The sequence below is a fragment of the Propithecus coquereli genome, unplaced genomic scaffold (assembly GCF_000956105.1).
Source record: "Propithecus coquereli isolate 6110/MARCELLA unplaced genomic scaffold, Pcoq_1.0 Scaffold26, whole genome shotgun sequence".
NCBI classification, from domain to species: domain Eukaryota; kingdom Metazoa; phylum Chordata; class Mammalia; order Primates; family Indriidae; genus Propithecus; species Propithecus coquereli.
In genome coordinates this window covers 4465461-4480887 of record NW_012148174.1, presented here as the reverse complement: position 1 = coordinate 4480887, position 15427 = coordinate 4465461, and the positions used below count along the sequence as shown (strand labels likewise).

Here is a 15427-nt window from a genome sequence, read left to right as displayed (position 1 = left end):
AGGGAGGGATTTAAGATCAATAAGATAAAATCCTGGTCCCTTGAGAAGCTCCATTTACCAGTAGAACTGTCAATGGAGCTAAGTGGTAGGCAGCGGAATAGGCGCATTGCCACCTTTAAGCATTACAACATCCCTACCGTGTGCGGGTTACTGTCTCCGTTTTACAGATGAGGTCAGAGACGTTCAGTGAGCTGTCCGTGCCATGCGTCTTGCATGAGGCATGTCGAGATGCATATCTAAGTCTGAACGGCTCTCAGTTTTTACTGTTTCCACTCCGCCATGCTGTCTTCTAAAATGCTTCGTATTTGGTGAAGAAAATAAACAGACGTGGGAAAGGTTAAAAGAGATATGTGCAAATCGAAAGCACAAAAGGCAAGTAACTCCGTTTTGGGATGCCAGGAAGTTTCCTGGAGGAACTGACATTGATGTGCCTCTTAAAAGATGTTTGGGGTGTGCGGGATAGAAGGAATGCAGACAGGAAGGACAAGGCAATGGCAGGCAGAGAGTTTTAGAGAAGTGAAGTGGTATGGCGGTGGGGAGTGGCAGGAGGAGAGAATGAAACAGAAGGTGAGGGTCTTCGACACCATGTGAAGGGCTGTGCCCGGGTAAGGGAGGGCCATCAAAAGCATCATCAAGGCCAAGCTGTGGTCAGACGTGTGATTCCGAAAGGGCCTGTAGAGGATGAGAGTAGGGGAGGGTACTGGAACAGAAGTGCTGGGTACGATGCTTTCATCAAAAGGTGAAGGGAAACTGATTAAAGAGGCAGATTAAAAAGGCATCGATGGGTGGAATAGTCTAATTGGCGAGAGAATTTAAGAGTGAAGAGGAAGGCAGAGTAGGAAAAAATAAGAGTTAACATTTATGGAGTCCTTCCTGTATACCAGCTGCTGTGCTCAGCCCATCACAAGCTCTCTCATTAAGACCACATAACGAGTCTATGGGAGCAGCATTTTTATTATTCCAATTGCACAGAGGGAAAAGTTACGCATTGGAGGTTCGGTAACAGCTGGAAAATTGTAGACAATTTGAACCCAAGCAGTTTGACTGCGTGACATTTATTTTATTACTATTGTATCGCCCAGCTTCCTGGGTGAGTCTGAGGTTTTCATTAATTAAGATAGGGGCTGGAAAAAGATGAAAAGGTGTAGAGGGAGAGTTACTGAGATCAATCTTGCACATTTTGAGTTTGCATTTCCTGTAGGATATCCATGTGGAAGTATCTGGTTAAATAATTGGAAAGTGGAACTAAAGATAAAGAAGTTATTGCTATACAGATACTGCTTGATACCAAAGGACCACACCACACTTGCTCAGCAGGCAGGTGGAAACAAAAGCAGGACCCTGGTAAGAATGAAGACCATGGTCCCCTTGAAAATAAACACACGCAAACTCACAACCTTCAAACAACGCAAATTTCATGAACTCAAGTATGTGGTCTTTATTTCCAATTATGCCTTTTGTGACTTTTTGTGAGATTTATTTGCCTGGCTTCCCAAAATCATTGCCTTATTGAAGTGTGAAGAATTGTTCTTCCAAAACTCTAGCTCCAGAGAGCGCTGGGTTTTTCTAAAAAGTTAGCATTACTGATGTTCACATTTGTCAAAATTGGACCTTCAAACATTCACGATTTAAAATTATTGTGAATGACTATGTTTTCAACAGGGAAGAATGATGTTAAAATTCGAAGCAAAATAGTTTGTTTCCTCCAAACTTTTCTCTTTCTCCTCCTGGTCGTTCTCCCGAACTGCACCCCCCCATCCTCCTCTTGCTGCAAAACACCTTTGCCAGCTACAGTGCAGAAGGAACCCCAGGCTGCAGCAGCCTTAGTGAGAGAAAAATGTCACCATCTGGCACACACTGTAGCAGCTGCACCGAGAGGGACACAGTGGTGCCATTTCACTGCTGGTGTTCCAACGTGTAATTGCTGGGGGCAGAGAGAGGTTTTAGGGGGCGGACAGGTGCTCATGTGGGCACGGGTTAGCAAGTGTTGTTTCCCAACTTTCAAACTGCAGGAAGAATTCCTGTAACAACCATCTAGCCGTCAAAGAGATTCATTCCGGAAGAACAGAGTAATTCAAGGCGCGGCTGGTAAAATGCCATTCTTTACCATTGTTGCCCTCGAGGAGCATCCTGCGTAGGAGATACTCGCCCAGGGATCTGACAAAGCAGGCAGGGGGCTTGGATGGGGCTTTCTTACGCAGCTTCCAAGTTTCTACGTCAAGTCGTCTCACAAAGCAAAACTGAGAAGTGCCAAGGCAAGGACTGAAAGAGCAGGTCAGAGGTTCCTGGTGATGCTACTGTGTTTTATAAAACTATTTACATCTCTCTTTTTGGTCATGGCAAGGTCTATTGGCACAAATAGCACAGCCACAAAGTATTTTTCTTTTGATTTTAATAACTCATCTTATATATATTTATATATATATATTTATATTTCTGCTTATCTTCAATTCTTCAGCAAAAAGGGAAATAAAAATATTGATCTATAAAATAAGCTGATGATAACACAATGCCAAAAATAGCTCATGTTAAGTGCAAGAGGTGAAGCTTGAAAGCAAGCTAAATTGCAACAACGTATCGATTTAACATTTTAAATACAAGACTTGCAATAAAATAATTCTTGCGATATGCTTCTCATTTTTAGTTTACGGTTTAAAAACTACTCTATATACACACATCCAGTTGTAACACTTGACAGTAGCATCATGAGGCATGATATAACTTTGGTACACATCGCGGATACGGATGGTTAACGTCTGGAAATGATATTCCTTCACCAGTCAGAGCTCTGTACAGCCAGGTGACCAGCCACCTGATCCCACATACTATCCCCCCAGAACCCCCGGAGTTCTTCCCAGAGCCAGGAGACAGTGGGGACGCAGGCTCACTGGATCCATATCGTGTTTCCTCGCTCGGTTCTCCGGGGTTCCACTGTCAGCTCCCCAAACGTGGAAAAAAACTGCTCCATTTCCTTCTGTAGCATGTCATTTCTTTTCTCAGCGTCTTCTTTTGCTCGCTCGGCATTTCGCATTTTGATTTCTATCATTGTAAACTTTTTCCTCTCTTGATCTAGTTCATCGTGGAGACTCATCATTTCTGTTTCCAAAGTCAAGTTTCGTTGTTCTAAGCTACAAAGGATGGGGGGGAGGGAGTAAGAGATAAAGTGATTTTATTCGTTTGAAACGCAGAGTACAAATATTTTCTAAACTCTCTACAGTGCTTGGAAACTTGGAGGAAAGCCCTTTTAAATCAGTAAAGCAAGGTCGGATGATTTAAAAGCTGTAATTACAACCATTTTAGTAATTAGGCCCCAAGCACTGAGTCGTCATTTAACAGTGAATGAATGAACGTCAGCACAGAAAAGAAGCAGGAGGCAGCTCAAGCCAGAAAGCTTCCTTAACATTAAATGTAAACTTGACTTTACTGAATGAAAGGGGAAAAGTCTGATAAAGTTAGAAGAAAGACAGGGCCATCACATTTGCTTTCTGTCAAAGGAAAATACTGCTAGAAAAATGACATTGTTGGATTAAGTCCACTGTTAAGAATGGGCTTTTCTGTAGCAGATAGAGTCCCATCGTATAAAAGGGCAGCAGAAGTAGGCAGCTAACACTGGCAGCAGGGGTAAAGACTACCTGTGTTAAACAAGCATGCCACTTGGTATTTTGCAAAAACAGAGCCCATCCAAGTAGGCTGCTGTCCCCAACTCTCACCACTTCCCAAGTTGTTAATCTATCTTAGGATATAGGTACTTTATATTGCTATAAATTGATAGCTATATTCTTTTGGATAATTGTAGAGTTGTAGGTAACCTCTTTAAAAACAGAGAGCATGTTTTCTCATGACCACGAAAATCCAAAACATACACAAATATTGTTTAAAAAATGAGCGTTAAATACTTGTTTATTATAACATGTATCTTGGTAATGGCTGGCTTTTTAATTTCTTCTATTCTGACCTAAAGTCCCATGGGGCTCATTCAGGTTTACCATACCACTTAAATTTGAAAGGCTAAATGTGTCTAGCTCTCAGAAATTTGATTGTTCCCACAATTATTTTAAAATTAAAAATCTCGATTATTTTTCTGTTTTGAAAAATGAGACCCCTATGTTGATATTTCACCCAGATAATAAGAATACTTAAAAATGAATATAACCTCCCTTCGTAAGCAACTAGACCTTTATATTCTGCATTCCTACACAGTTTAGAAGGCTATTTTAAACACAGAATCACATTTTTATGTAGGAATCTGGTTGCCACCTAGAATTATTCACAATATATCCTCTTTGCCTTCTAAAACCAGTTTAGAACCAAAAATGTTGGAAGAAACTGAAGCTTAAATACTAAGAAAGAAAACCCTTACGAAACAATATACTGATACATTTGTATGTATCAGGCACTTGCATGAAACTTCCAGGAATCTGAAGGACTGAGTTGAATACAGAAGGAATCCCCCCTAATACAATCACATAAAAATGCTGGAAAAGGTATAAGAAATATATTTTAAAAGTACTTAATCAAGGTTAATATGAATAAAATAAAACAGCTTCAGGTATCAGAACCAAGGAAGAAACTCAAATATGTAACAGTCAGAAGCAGCACACATGGGTGGACAGATGCCCCAGAGGCTGGGTCTAGGTCTTCCTTTTCCACATGGGACAGAAGATGAGGCCTCCAGGGTAAGAGAGGCAGAGAGCTACAGGTCATTCAACTGAGGCATCGAAACAGCAACAGTCCTTTCAAAAACGGGACTACGAAACCTGCAGTCATGGGCTTGGGGAAGTGGCAGGATTGAATCCGCAGAAGAGAGAATTAATAAACCACAAAACAGGTCTGAGAAAAATTACCCAGAAAGCCTCACAAAATGATAATGATAGAAATTTAATGTGAAAAAGAGAAGTTAGCAGAGATAGAGGACAGATTAAGAAGGTCCAACATACCTTAATAAGGATTCTAGAAAGAGAAAATTGAGAAAGTGAGGAAGATGAAATAGGAAAAAAGGTGATGCATAAAAATATTCCAGAATTGAAAAAGACATGTCTTCATATCAAATAATGAAACAAAGTTTAAAGGTTAAAGAATAGAAAAGATATATTAGGAATTTAATAATCAAAAGAAAGATAGTATAGCAATATTAGTATCAGAAAAAATAGACTTTCAGGTAAAAAGCATTATTATAATTAAGATGACATTATTTATTAATAAAAAGGTCAATTCAGAGAGATAGAAACAATTCTATACTTTGAGGCAAAACCTCAAATTATTCAATACAAAAATAACGTAATTATAAAGAGATATTGATAAGCCCAGAATAATGTTAGGATATTTTAGGATATTTTTTTTTAAATTGTAGACCAATCTGATAAAAATTAGGAGAAATGTAGAAGATTTGAACAGCTTGATTAACAGATTTATCTACTGGTCATATATAGAATTCCAACCCAATAAAAAGATAATAGTTTTAACAGACCAAATAATTGATACTATACAAACGAACTTCTCTGACTACAATACAAATTTTCTAAGAAAATAAAGTTAGAAACCAATTTGGAGAGGGAAAAAAGAATGCCAAACTCACGTTTACAAACTAAAAAACATATCTCTCGTTGATTGATAATTAAACACAGTAAAATATTCTGTTATCTATCTATCCATCCATCCATCCATTCTTCATACTTGTGGGGTAGAGTTAAAAAGAAGTGTAAAGAAAAATGTATAACTCTAACAGGAATGATCGAAAATTAGCTAGGACCGTTAATCTTTTCTATTTCCGTGGCTTGGCCAGTGGCAGCCCGTAGCCTAGCCCCACTGCAGACCTCCCTTGGCCTCTCAGGAAGGTAGCAATGCTAGTGAAATGGCCCACTGAGATGATACTCCATTGCAAAGTTTTTTTATTTTATTGAAGTCTTTTTGAAACAAACCATAGATCTCAGGGCATACATGCGACACCAATATCCTCAGAAATAAATACACACGTCTGCAGCTCGAGAACGATAACTTTCTTCTGCTCCTGCTACAGTTCTGAAGTGCTGTCCTTGCCTCCAGAGACAAGGTTCCCAGTGCCAAGGGCCAATTTATCATCATGCATTGGCAGCAATTCAGAATTCCAGTAGCTACTGATTCCAAAAACTACATTCTGAAAGAAGAGTAACCTTCTAAGATGATGACCCGATTTTTTTTCTTATTTCAACCTCCTGTCATTCAGCATCAGGGAAACCATGTTTCCGTTCAGTGAAACTTACTAAAAATACTTTCCAAGGAAGTAAGTTCTCAATGTCATTTCTAAATAGTGTTTTTGTTTATATTTACTTTGTCATAGCTTCTGAAAATGCGTTATCTTTTGGCTCGATAACTGATAAATGGATAGGAAAATACCAAGATAAATTAAAGCCAACTTTATATATAAAGAAAAGAAACCGTGGAGTTTGGAGCCGTGGCAAACGTCGAAGCACGACAGACTACTGAGGATGCTAGCACACCACACACCAAGAGGTGCCCCCAAATCACACGCCTCGAAACTGGGACCAAGACCACTAGAGGGGCTACTTCTACCTTGGCCATCTCATGAGAAGATGTAAATTGATAAAAGTTAGGTTTTAGCATGGCTGATTCTTTATAAGTCATATTCTTTGTTCCCCATTTAGGCTCCAGTTTCCCTTGTTTATGTGAATACACTTCCTGTTACCCCTCTTCTCAGAAACCTCCGTGGAGTCCTGTCTCAGAGTAGAGTCAAGACTGAAAATGTCCCTCTCCAGGCCCTGTGTCACCTGGTACCTGTTACCTCTGTGAGCTCACTGGAATCCTCAGGATGTGGAACGGAGCCTGGCAGACAGAGATACTCTCTCAGCATTCAGTGATTGAAAGAACCAAAAGGAACATCTATTTACTTCTAACATCTTTTTTTTTTTGCCCTAATTTCATCCTTTTTTTGTCAGTGAAAACTGGCGGGCCCCTTCTGCTCTGTTCATCTCCTCACAGCTCCTGTCCTTCCAGCCCTTTAATGCAAACCCACATAATTAATAGTAATCAAAGATAACAGTATTGAGCACCTATTCTTTGCCAGGGATGATGCTCAAAGACTTCTTACATGCATCTGAGGTAGACACTACAAGTATTTCAATTTCTCACGGCAGGAAACCGAGGCTTCCAGAGATCAAGCTAACTTCCCCAAAGTCCCACAGCTCCCAAGTGGTGCAGCAAAGACTTGACTTTGGGTCTCCCTGACTTTGGAGCCAGCGCATTTAACCCTGTGTGTGATCCCGTCCCAGGAAGGAGGAGGCTGTCGCACCCTCTCCGGCAGTGACGACCTCCAGATTCTCCTCACCTCTTTATCCTGGACTCGTACTCTATCTTCTGCTTGGTCATTTCCTGTTTCAGGCTGGACACTAAACTGTGCAGGGCACTGTGGTTGCTGGTGTTGTTACCAACAAATGTCTCGCTGTTGTCACTGCTGCTGGTGGCGCGACTGCTCCGACCTCCCACACTCCTGCGGTCGCTTTTGCTTTCATAGTCCCCGGGGTGGGCAAGGTCGTCCTGCGGGGGCCCATCCAAAATGGGGTCCTCAAAGTTCCCACCATAAAAGTCCTGCTCCGGGCAGGTGGTGGTGGAAGAGCGGCAGGAGTTGGAGTTCTCGGGGAGGGAGATTTCGCAGGAGGAAGTGGACCAGGTGGCGCTGTCCACGCTCTGCTTGTCGTCGAGGTTCATCGTGGAGAACTGCTGATGGACGTTGTCGTAGGTGGAAAGTCTGTTGTGCTGGCCCGACTCTCCGCACTGCTCTTTCTGCCTGTTGTCCCGCAGGGTCACGTAGCCGTTCGGCAGCCAGCTCAAGCTTCGACCGTTCACAGGGTTCCCGAGGGTGTCGCTGTTCAAGACACCCACACGCATCGTCCCATTCTGCACGCTGTGGGTGCCCATCTTGGTGCCAGACCCCTTCAGCGAAGAGGTCCTTCTGGCCTGCAAGCTCCCGTTGGGGGTGGTCTGGGTTTTCTCGAAACCTTCCGCATTACTGCTGCTGAAGGAGCCGTTGGTGACTATCCCACTGCCCTTGCTGAAGGCTGGGTTCTTTTTGACCATGAGAGGGGGGCTCCTGGAGACATCTGGCTTGTGAACACTGCTCCTCGGGCTGTTGGTTTTGCTGCTTGACAGAGCTGTGGGTGACCCGTTGTCCACGCTGCTTCTCTGAGGTGACTCGGACTTATCCCAAGAGCACCGCCTCCCAGGGCTGTCCTTGGTATTGTTGTTCTCCTTGTTCTGTAACTGACCCACGGTGGCTTTCTTCTGAATTTCATTGTTGTTGTTGCTCACGCCGTCTTGGGGCTTGCTCTGTAGTTCTGCGTCTTTGGGGAAGAGGCGATCATGTTTGCTAATCATCACTGACATCAGCTGCTGGACCACCACAGTGCCTAGAATTGCACAGACAGCAAAGTAGGGTGAGTGAGACAATTTTGGTTTATTTCCTAGAATATGACTCTTAAAGAAACATATTTAGCCGACCATTCGTCATTATTCTTAGTATTGCCAAACTATATTCTTAATGATAATAGCAATAGAAGCTAAAATTTCTTGAATATTTATTCTATGCCATGAACTGTTTCGAGCACTTTGCTTTTGCAGTTGAGTTGGATTTTGGAAGAAATCTATGACTATATACCGTTATTATCACTGTGCTGTAAAGGTAAAGTAACTTGACTAAGGCCACAAAGCTATGAAGGACCAGACTCGGGGCAAGCCCACAGTTATCTGGTTCCAAGACCAGGCTCTCAATAATTATATAACATTTATTATAAGTTTGACAAATAATTATGAGAAATCTTTCTTAGGAGGAGGTCACCGTAACCTCTCATCTGACAATAGTCTCAAACCATCAGGACACTTTAGTGATATCTTTAAAAAGAACTCTATACAATCTGTGTATGGTCTTTCTAATGTTGCAAGACAAAGAAGTTGCATATGACTTTTACTCACCACTCAAAAGCTACAGGGCATTTTAAGTGACATTAGCCAGAATGGTGGAGTGAGGACCTCCAAAAATCCTTGTCACCATAAAAGCAACCAGCAAGAATTTTCAGAATCAACTTTTTTAGAACTCTGGAAACTAGCTAATGGCTTGAAGCAATCTGGAGAATATGTATTCAAGAAAAATGGCTAAATCTCAGTAAGAGCAATAAACTCTGTGGTGTATTAACCTGCCCTATTCTCGTCCTTTTCTTCCCACTTTGCAGTAACATTGACGACCAGCAGCTCACAATCAAGCGAAAACCAGCAGTCTGACAGCCACTGAAACGGCAGAGCAGGGTTGGAACCCCTTCAAAACTCATTTTCTAAAGAATTGCCATTATTTCACTTGTTTGGTGGTTCCCTGGAAGACCCCACTTATGAGGCTTGTCTTTATTTAATCTGAGTAGGAGCTTGCCCGGTGCAAACAGTTTTTTTCCCAGGGGTACTTGTTACAAACAATGAGCAGCACTTGTATTTATGTCATTACTGCCTGAAACGTCATTACAGCTGGGACAAACAATAGGCTAACCAAAGACTTAAAAGGAAAATCTGGGGGGTGAGATTTCCATAGGGGGTTTTGAGATGCTCTGATACAGTCCTGGGAATCTAGAAGACCACGTGCACATTTAGGGCTGTGTGCGTGCTCAGGGCTGCGCGTGTGCTCAGGACAGAACTGAGAAGTCCCTGAGCTCTCGCCTCTGCTAAGCTCAGGACTCTGCACAAGCAGAAGCTGAAGGTGAAGGCAGAGCTGTAAACTGCCTGGATGAGTGGGGACGGTTTGGCTCTACGCACACAGGCCCCTTGGTGAAGACGCGGAGACTTATTGGCACCAGACATTTCAGGAAATCTCCAATCACTAGTTGACAATGAGGTGAACCAAACAGAGACTTCGATGGCCATACACAACTAAAAATATAGACTTTATAGAATTAGTTTAGGAAAGATACTAAACAAACAAACAACAACACAGACACAACCAAAAACATAAGAAGGGGGAAGAATCTGATATCCACAGTTTCCACATATCATCAAAAATGCCCAGCTTTCCACCAAAAATTATGAGACATGAAAGCATAATGTAAGTCCGGCCCACATACGGGGAAAAGCAGACTCTGAAGCACCCCAGATCTTGTACTCACTAGACAAAGGTTTAAACCCAGCTATTTAAACACTGTCACTATCACGTACTGTGTTTGAAGACACTGCATTTAATGCTATTTTACTATTTGCCCGTAGGACAGACACACATTTTCAAAGGTTTGCAGCTTCCATTGTACACGATTCTGCCTAGTGTTCTGCAAAAACGGACCTTGTTCCCATCACTGGACTGTTAACATTTGAAGCATCGCTGCTTCCCATCATAGCTATGAACTGTGTGGGGCATTTAATTAATGAAGAGTGACATCCCCAAGGTCTCCATGATGAGTTTGTGAACAGTCACGCCAAAGTGTACCTGCCGCAATTACAGAGTGAGCGTCAGGGCTCCAGAGATTAGAACTCTCTCCATGGTATCTCGGGAGGCTTTGATCTCATTTACTTTCTGGCGTAATAAATGGCAATAATCCCTTGTAAAGGGACTTTCTTTGAATTTTTATAGCCATTTAGGACAGACTGGCTTGGTAGTAACGATGATGTGTGTGTCACTATGGGCATTACCATTTTTTTTCTTTTTTATTCCCTCCTCTCCGTCATTCTGTTCCTTAGAGTGCCAGTGAGGAACATTAAGCCCAAATAATGAAGACAGAGTGGTTATAATCACCAGCCCGTTCCGAAGAGTGCAGGCAGATTCTAGAGCCTCATCGTGCTGCATGCTCCAGCAATTCCTCCCTGGCTCATACAAAATCACACAGGTGGAATCTAAATACCATATTATAAGCACTTCTCTTCATAAGCATTGGCTAAGAATTCATTTTTTCTTCAAAGATACCTAGGCACTTTAAAATATAATATTTACATGTAAAAATATATGTAAATGAGCAGTGTTCTATGCAATATAACTTCAATTTGGACTTTTTGCAATGAATAACCCTGTATATGTGTCATTTTGCATGTCCAGAGATATATGCAAAATATCTGATGAGTTCTGACAAATGTATACAGTCCTGGAACTTTCCCTAATCATAACCTAGAAAAGCTCCCTTGTGCCCCTTTGGAGTCAATCCCCTGCACCCACCTCTGGCCCATGGCATCCGCTGATGTGCTTTCTATATCTATAGTTTTGCCTTTTCTAGAATTTCATATAAATGGAAGTATTCAGGGTGTAGCCTTTCATGACTAGGTATTTTTCACTCAGCATAATACTTTTGATATTTACCCATGTTGTTACATGTATCAGTAGTTCAGTCTTTCTATGGTTCAGCAGTATTCCATTCTATAGATGTTCCGTATTCGTTCATCTATTCACTAGTTGATGGGGAATTGGTCTGTTTTCAGTTTGGGGCTATTATGAGTAAAGTTGATATGCACATTTGACTGTAAGAACATGTTTTCTTTCTTCTTGAGTAAATATTTAGCACATTGCTCTGCTGGGTCTTAGGATTAGTGTATATTTAAGTTTATAATAACCTGCCGAATTCTTTGGTGAAATGGCTCTAACATTTTGTATTTCTACCAGCCAAACTTGGTGTATTTTCAGTCCTAATTTTATAATTTATGGGGGATGTGTAGTGGTATCTCATTATGGTTTAAATTTTCTTTTTTCCTAATGACTAAAGATGGTGAACATCTTTCCATATGTTATTTGCTATTTGTCTATTTTCTTTGATGACATGCCTATGTCAAATCTTTTGCCAGCTTTTCATTGCATTGACTGTGCGATGTTGCATGAGTCTTTATATATTCTCTAAACATGTTCTTTGATCAGATATGTGATTTGCAAATACATTCCTCATGCCTGTGGCTTATCTTTCTGTTTTCTTGAGAATATCTTTTGAAGAACAAAAGTTTCAATTTTGATGAAGTCCAACTTATCAAAATTTTAAAAATATTTTAATAGTTAAAGCCTTTTGTGTATTGTCTTTGAGCAACTCAGTCATAAGAATTCTTCTGTGTTTTCTTCTATATGTTTTGTACTTTTACATTTAGGTCTAAGATCTATTCCAAGTTTGTATGTGTGTGTTGGGGGGAATAACGTTTGAGGTTAGTTAGTTTGTTTTTTGGGGATATGCAATTGCTCCAGCATGATTTGATAAAATGACTATCCCTTTCCCATTGAAAAGGGATATTTGTCAAAAATCAAATGACTACATATGTGGGTCTATTTGTGGACTCTTTGTTGTATTACATTGATCTATATGTCTGTCTTTATACCAATACCACACTATCTTGATTATTTGTGTCTTTATATTGTCTTGAAATCAAATTGTATACATTCAACTTTATTTTTCCCTTTAAAATTTTTTGGGCTAGTCTAGATAATAGTTTTGTGTAGTGTCCTCTCATGCAAACAGAAACCAATTCTCATCTACTCTCTGTAGATCTCTGAACTCTCTATGTCTAGTTCTCTCTTCTCTGCTTCCTACTCCTCCAAATTCTAGCCCCCTTGGCCTTCTCATTGTCTAATCTTACTCTTTTCAGCTCAGTAAGACCTGAGCTCTGTTTGCATTTCTCTTGCCTGTGATGCAGTGTGGAAACTGCCTTCCAGCAGTAATCTGGGGCAATCACTGGGTTCTTTTAATTCATTTTCCTTTCTTAGCAATCATGGTCATATATTGCCTGTAGTCCAATGTGTAAAAACTGCTGTTTCATACATTTTTTATGGTTTTCTAGTTGTTTGATTTGGGAGGGTAAATCTAGTTTCTGTTCCTTCATCATGACAGGAGCAGAATGAAATATTGTTGGGCAGTAATTTAAAATAATACTGAAAACAGTCTTCATAGGGTTTTCTTCAAAACACATATCTATCATATAGCTATAGATATGAATATATAACAGGCTATCATGAATGGCTAACTCAATATTTGAATAGTAGCAAGGAAAATAATGGTAAGGAATGTATAGAGAATTTTTAAAGCAAGAGAGAATTTTAAAAGAAAGAGGATAAAAAACAAAGCAGTCTGCATGTTTTCAATAGAATTCAGGTCAGTTGACTGCAAGTAGCATGTAAGTAGCCAAGAGTAATGAGTTTAATTCATTTGGACATCTACCAAAATGAGAAAAGAAGGTAAAGATAAATATTGTGGGTTAGTAAATATTTAATATTTCTTAGCCAACCTGTGCAGCCAACCTTTACTCCAGCCTGCTGCTGAAACTATAATGAAAGCACATGATCAGGGACAAAACCATTACACATGGATTGAGCTTACTCTTAGATCAGGCTAATGTTCCACACACCTATTGCATCTCAGGGGTTAATTCAGCCTCAGAGTATATCTGATTGAATTATAATATTTATATATAAAATGTGGGGCAAAAGACTAGGAGGTATGAGCACAAATACAAATTCAATCTCAGACCTCGAGGTAAGTGGAGAGTCAATGCCTTCCTTCCGTCTTCCCACAGCCAATCCCTAGAGCCGGCAGAGTTACTATTCAGAAATAAAAATCCTAGCTCAACATTCTCTTGCTCAATAATCATCAAAGATTCCTGAATGTAGAGTGGCTTATAAGGCCTTGAAAATATTGGGAGATCTTTCCAGCCATTCTTCCACCAATCCTTCCTATATGCTCTGGTATCGCTGACCTTACCAAAATTTTCACTCAGGTACACTATGGTCCTTCTTACTGCTAAATATTTGGGTCCTCCCCAAGTTCATATGTTGAAATCCTACCCGCAAGTGTGATGGCATTAGGAAGTGGAGCCTTTGGGAAGTAATTAGGTCATGAAGGTGGAGCCCTCATAAATGAGATTAGTGTCCTTATAAAAGAGATCTCAGAGAGCTTCTTCACTCCTCTGCCCTGCGAGGACACGGTGAGAAAACAGATGTCTATGAACCAGAAAATGAGCCTACATCAGATATTGTACCTACTGGCACCGTGATCTTGGACTTCCTAGCTCCAGAACTGTGAGAAATAAATTTCTGTTGTTCATGAGTTACCCGGTCTATGGTATTCTGTTACAGTGGCCTGACTGGAACAAGACGATAACCTTCTTTTTTTTTTTTGAGACAGAGTCTCACTCTTTTGCCCGGGCTAGAGTGCCGTGGCGTCATCCTAGCTCACAGCAACCTCAAACTCCTGGACTCAAGCGATCCTCCTGCCTCAGCCTCCCAAGTAGCTGGGACTACAGGCATGCGCCACCATGCCCGGCTAATTTTTTCTATATATTTTTAGTTGTCCAATTAATTTCTTTCTAATTTTAGTAGAGATGGGGTCTCCCTCTTGCTCAGGCTGGTTTCGAACTCCTGAGCTCAAACAATCTGCCCGCCTCGGCCTCCCAGGAGCTAGGATTACAGGCCTGAGCCACCGCGCCTGGCCGACGATAACCTTCTTACCTCATAAAGGACTGAATTCCCTTACCTCTTGAAATCGGTCATATAAAACCAAAATTAATGAATACATATTAACTTACGTATTATTTATTTATTATTTTAATAACATTTGAATTTTCTAAAAATTGCACTGGACTCAGAAAGGGAACCAGATTTTTTTCAGTTCTTGCACAATACTGTACAGATGATTTATGGAAGTTCCATTTATTCTTGTAATGCTACTGGGGGGGGCATTTAGGAAATTTTATGTTTAGTAAGCTAAAAAAATTGCATGACTCTCAAAGAGGTTTTACATTTAAAGAACTTGAGTTACTAAACATAATTGCCATGAAATCACTTATTTCCTTCATTTTCTCAGAGGAGAATAAATTCTGGCCAACCTAGAGAGAGTTGATTCTTCTTTTGATGAGGGTGTAAGATAATCATTTACTTACCCTCCATGATAGTCAAAGGATCTTCCACTTTGGGTCTCAGGATATTAGGACCAAAGACAGTTGCCAAGTTCTGCACACTCATTTTGTTAACTCCAGAATACGACTGTACTTCATCCAAGAACCTGTTGGGTGTAAGCATATGATCAAAACACTATAGGGTCAAATTAGTCAGTGGTAGAAAATTGATCACTGGGGAATTTATGAATCGGAGTATGTTCAAAGATGATTATGGAGACAAAATTATTTGGACAGTCAAACATCTCTCACTCAAATGTGGAAAAAATATATTGTAAATTATGGAGGATCTCACGCCTGTAATCCGAGCTCTCTGGGAGGCCGAGGCGGGCAGATTGTTTGAGCTCAGGAGTTCGACACCAGCCTGAGCAAGAGCGAGACCCCGTCTCTACTAAAAATAGAAACAAATTAATCAGACAACTAAAAATATATACAAAAAATTAGCCGGGCATGGTGGCGCATGCCTATAGTCCCAGCTACTTGGGAGGCTGAGGCAGGAGGATCGCTTGAGCCCAGGAGTTTGAGGTTTCTGTGAGCTAGGCTGACGCCACGGCAC

At 40.8% G+C, this 15427-nt stretch overlaps 1 protein-coding gene across 4 annotated transcripts in view; it reads right to left on the bottom strand.

The window, feature by feature from the left end:
• Positions 1 to 934: 934 nt before the first annotated feature.
• Positions 935 to 15427, bottom strand: part of ARHGAP24 (Rho GTPase activating protein 24) — a 332868-nt gene continuing 318375 nt past the window's right edge. For 2 of the 4 annotated variants that reach the window (XM_012647248.1, XM_012647251.1), the window contains 3 exons: positions 14857 to 14978; positions 7322 to 8399; positions 935 to 3128 (listed from right to left, as the gene is read on the bottom strand). In XM_012647248.1, the coding sequence (XP_012502702.1) occupies positions 2885 to 3128; positions 7322 to 8399; positions 14857 to 14978 (1444 nt within the window). In that variant the 3' untranslated portion in view covers positions 935 to 2884. The remainder of the gene's footprint in view (positions 3129 to 7321; positions 8400 to 14856; positions 14979 to 15427) is intronic. The other 2 variants (XM_012647250.1, XM_012647249.1) reach the window with 1 other exon arrangement.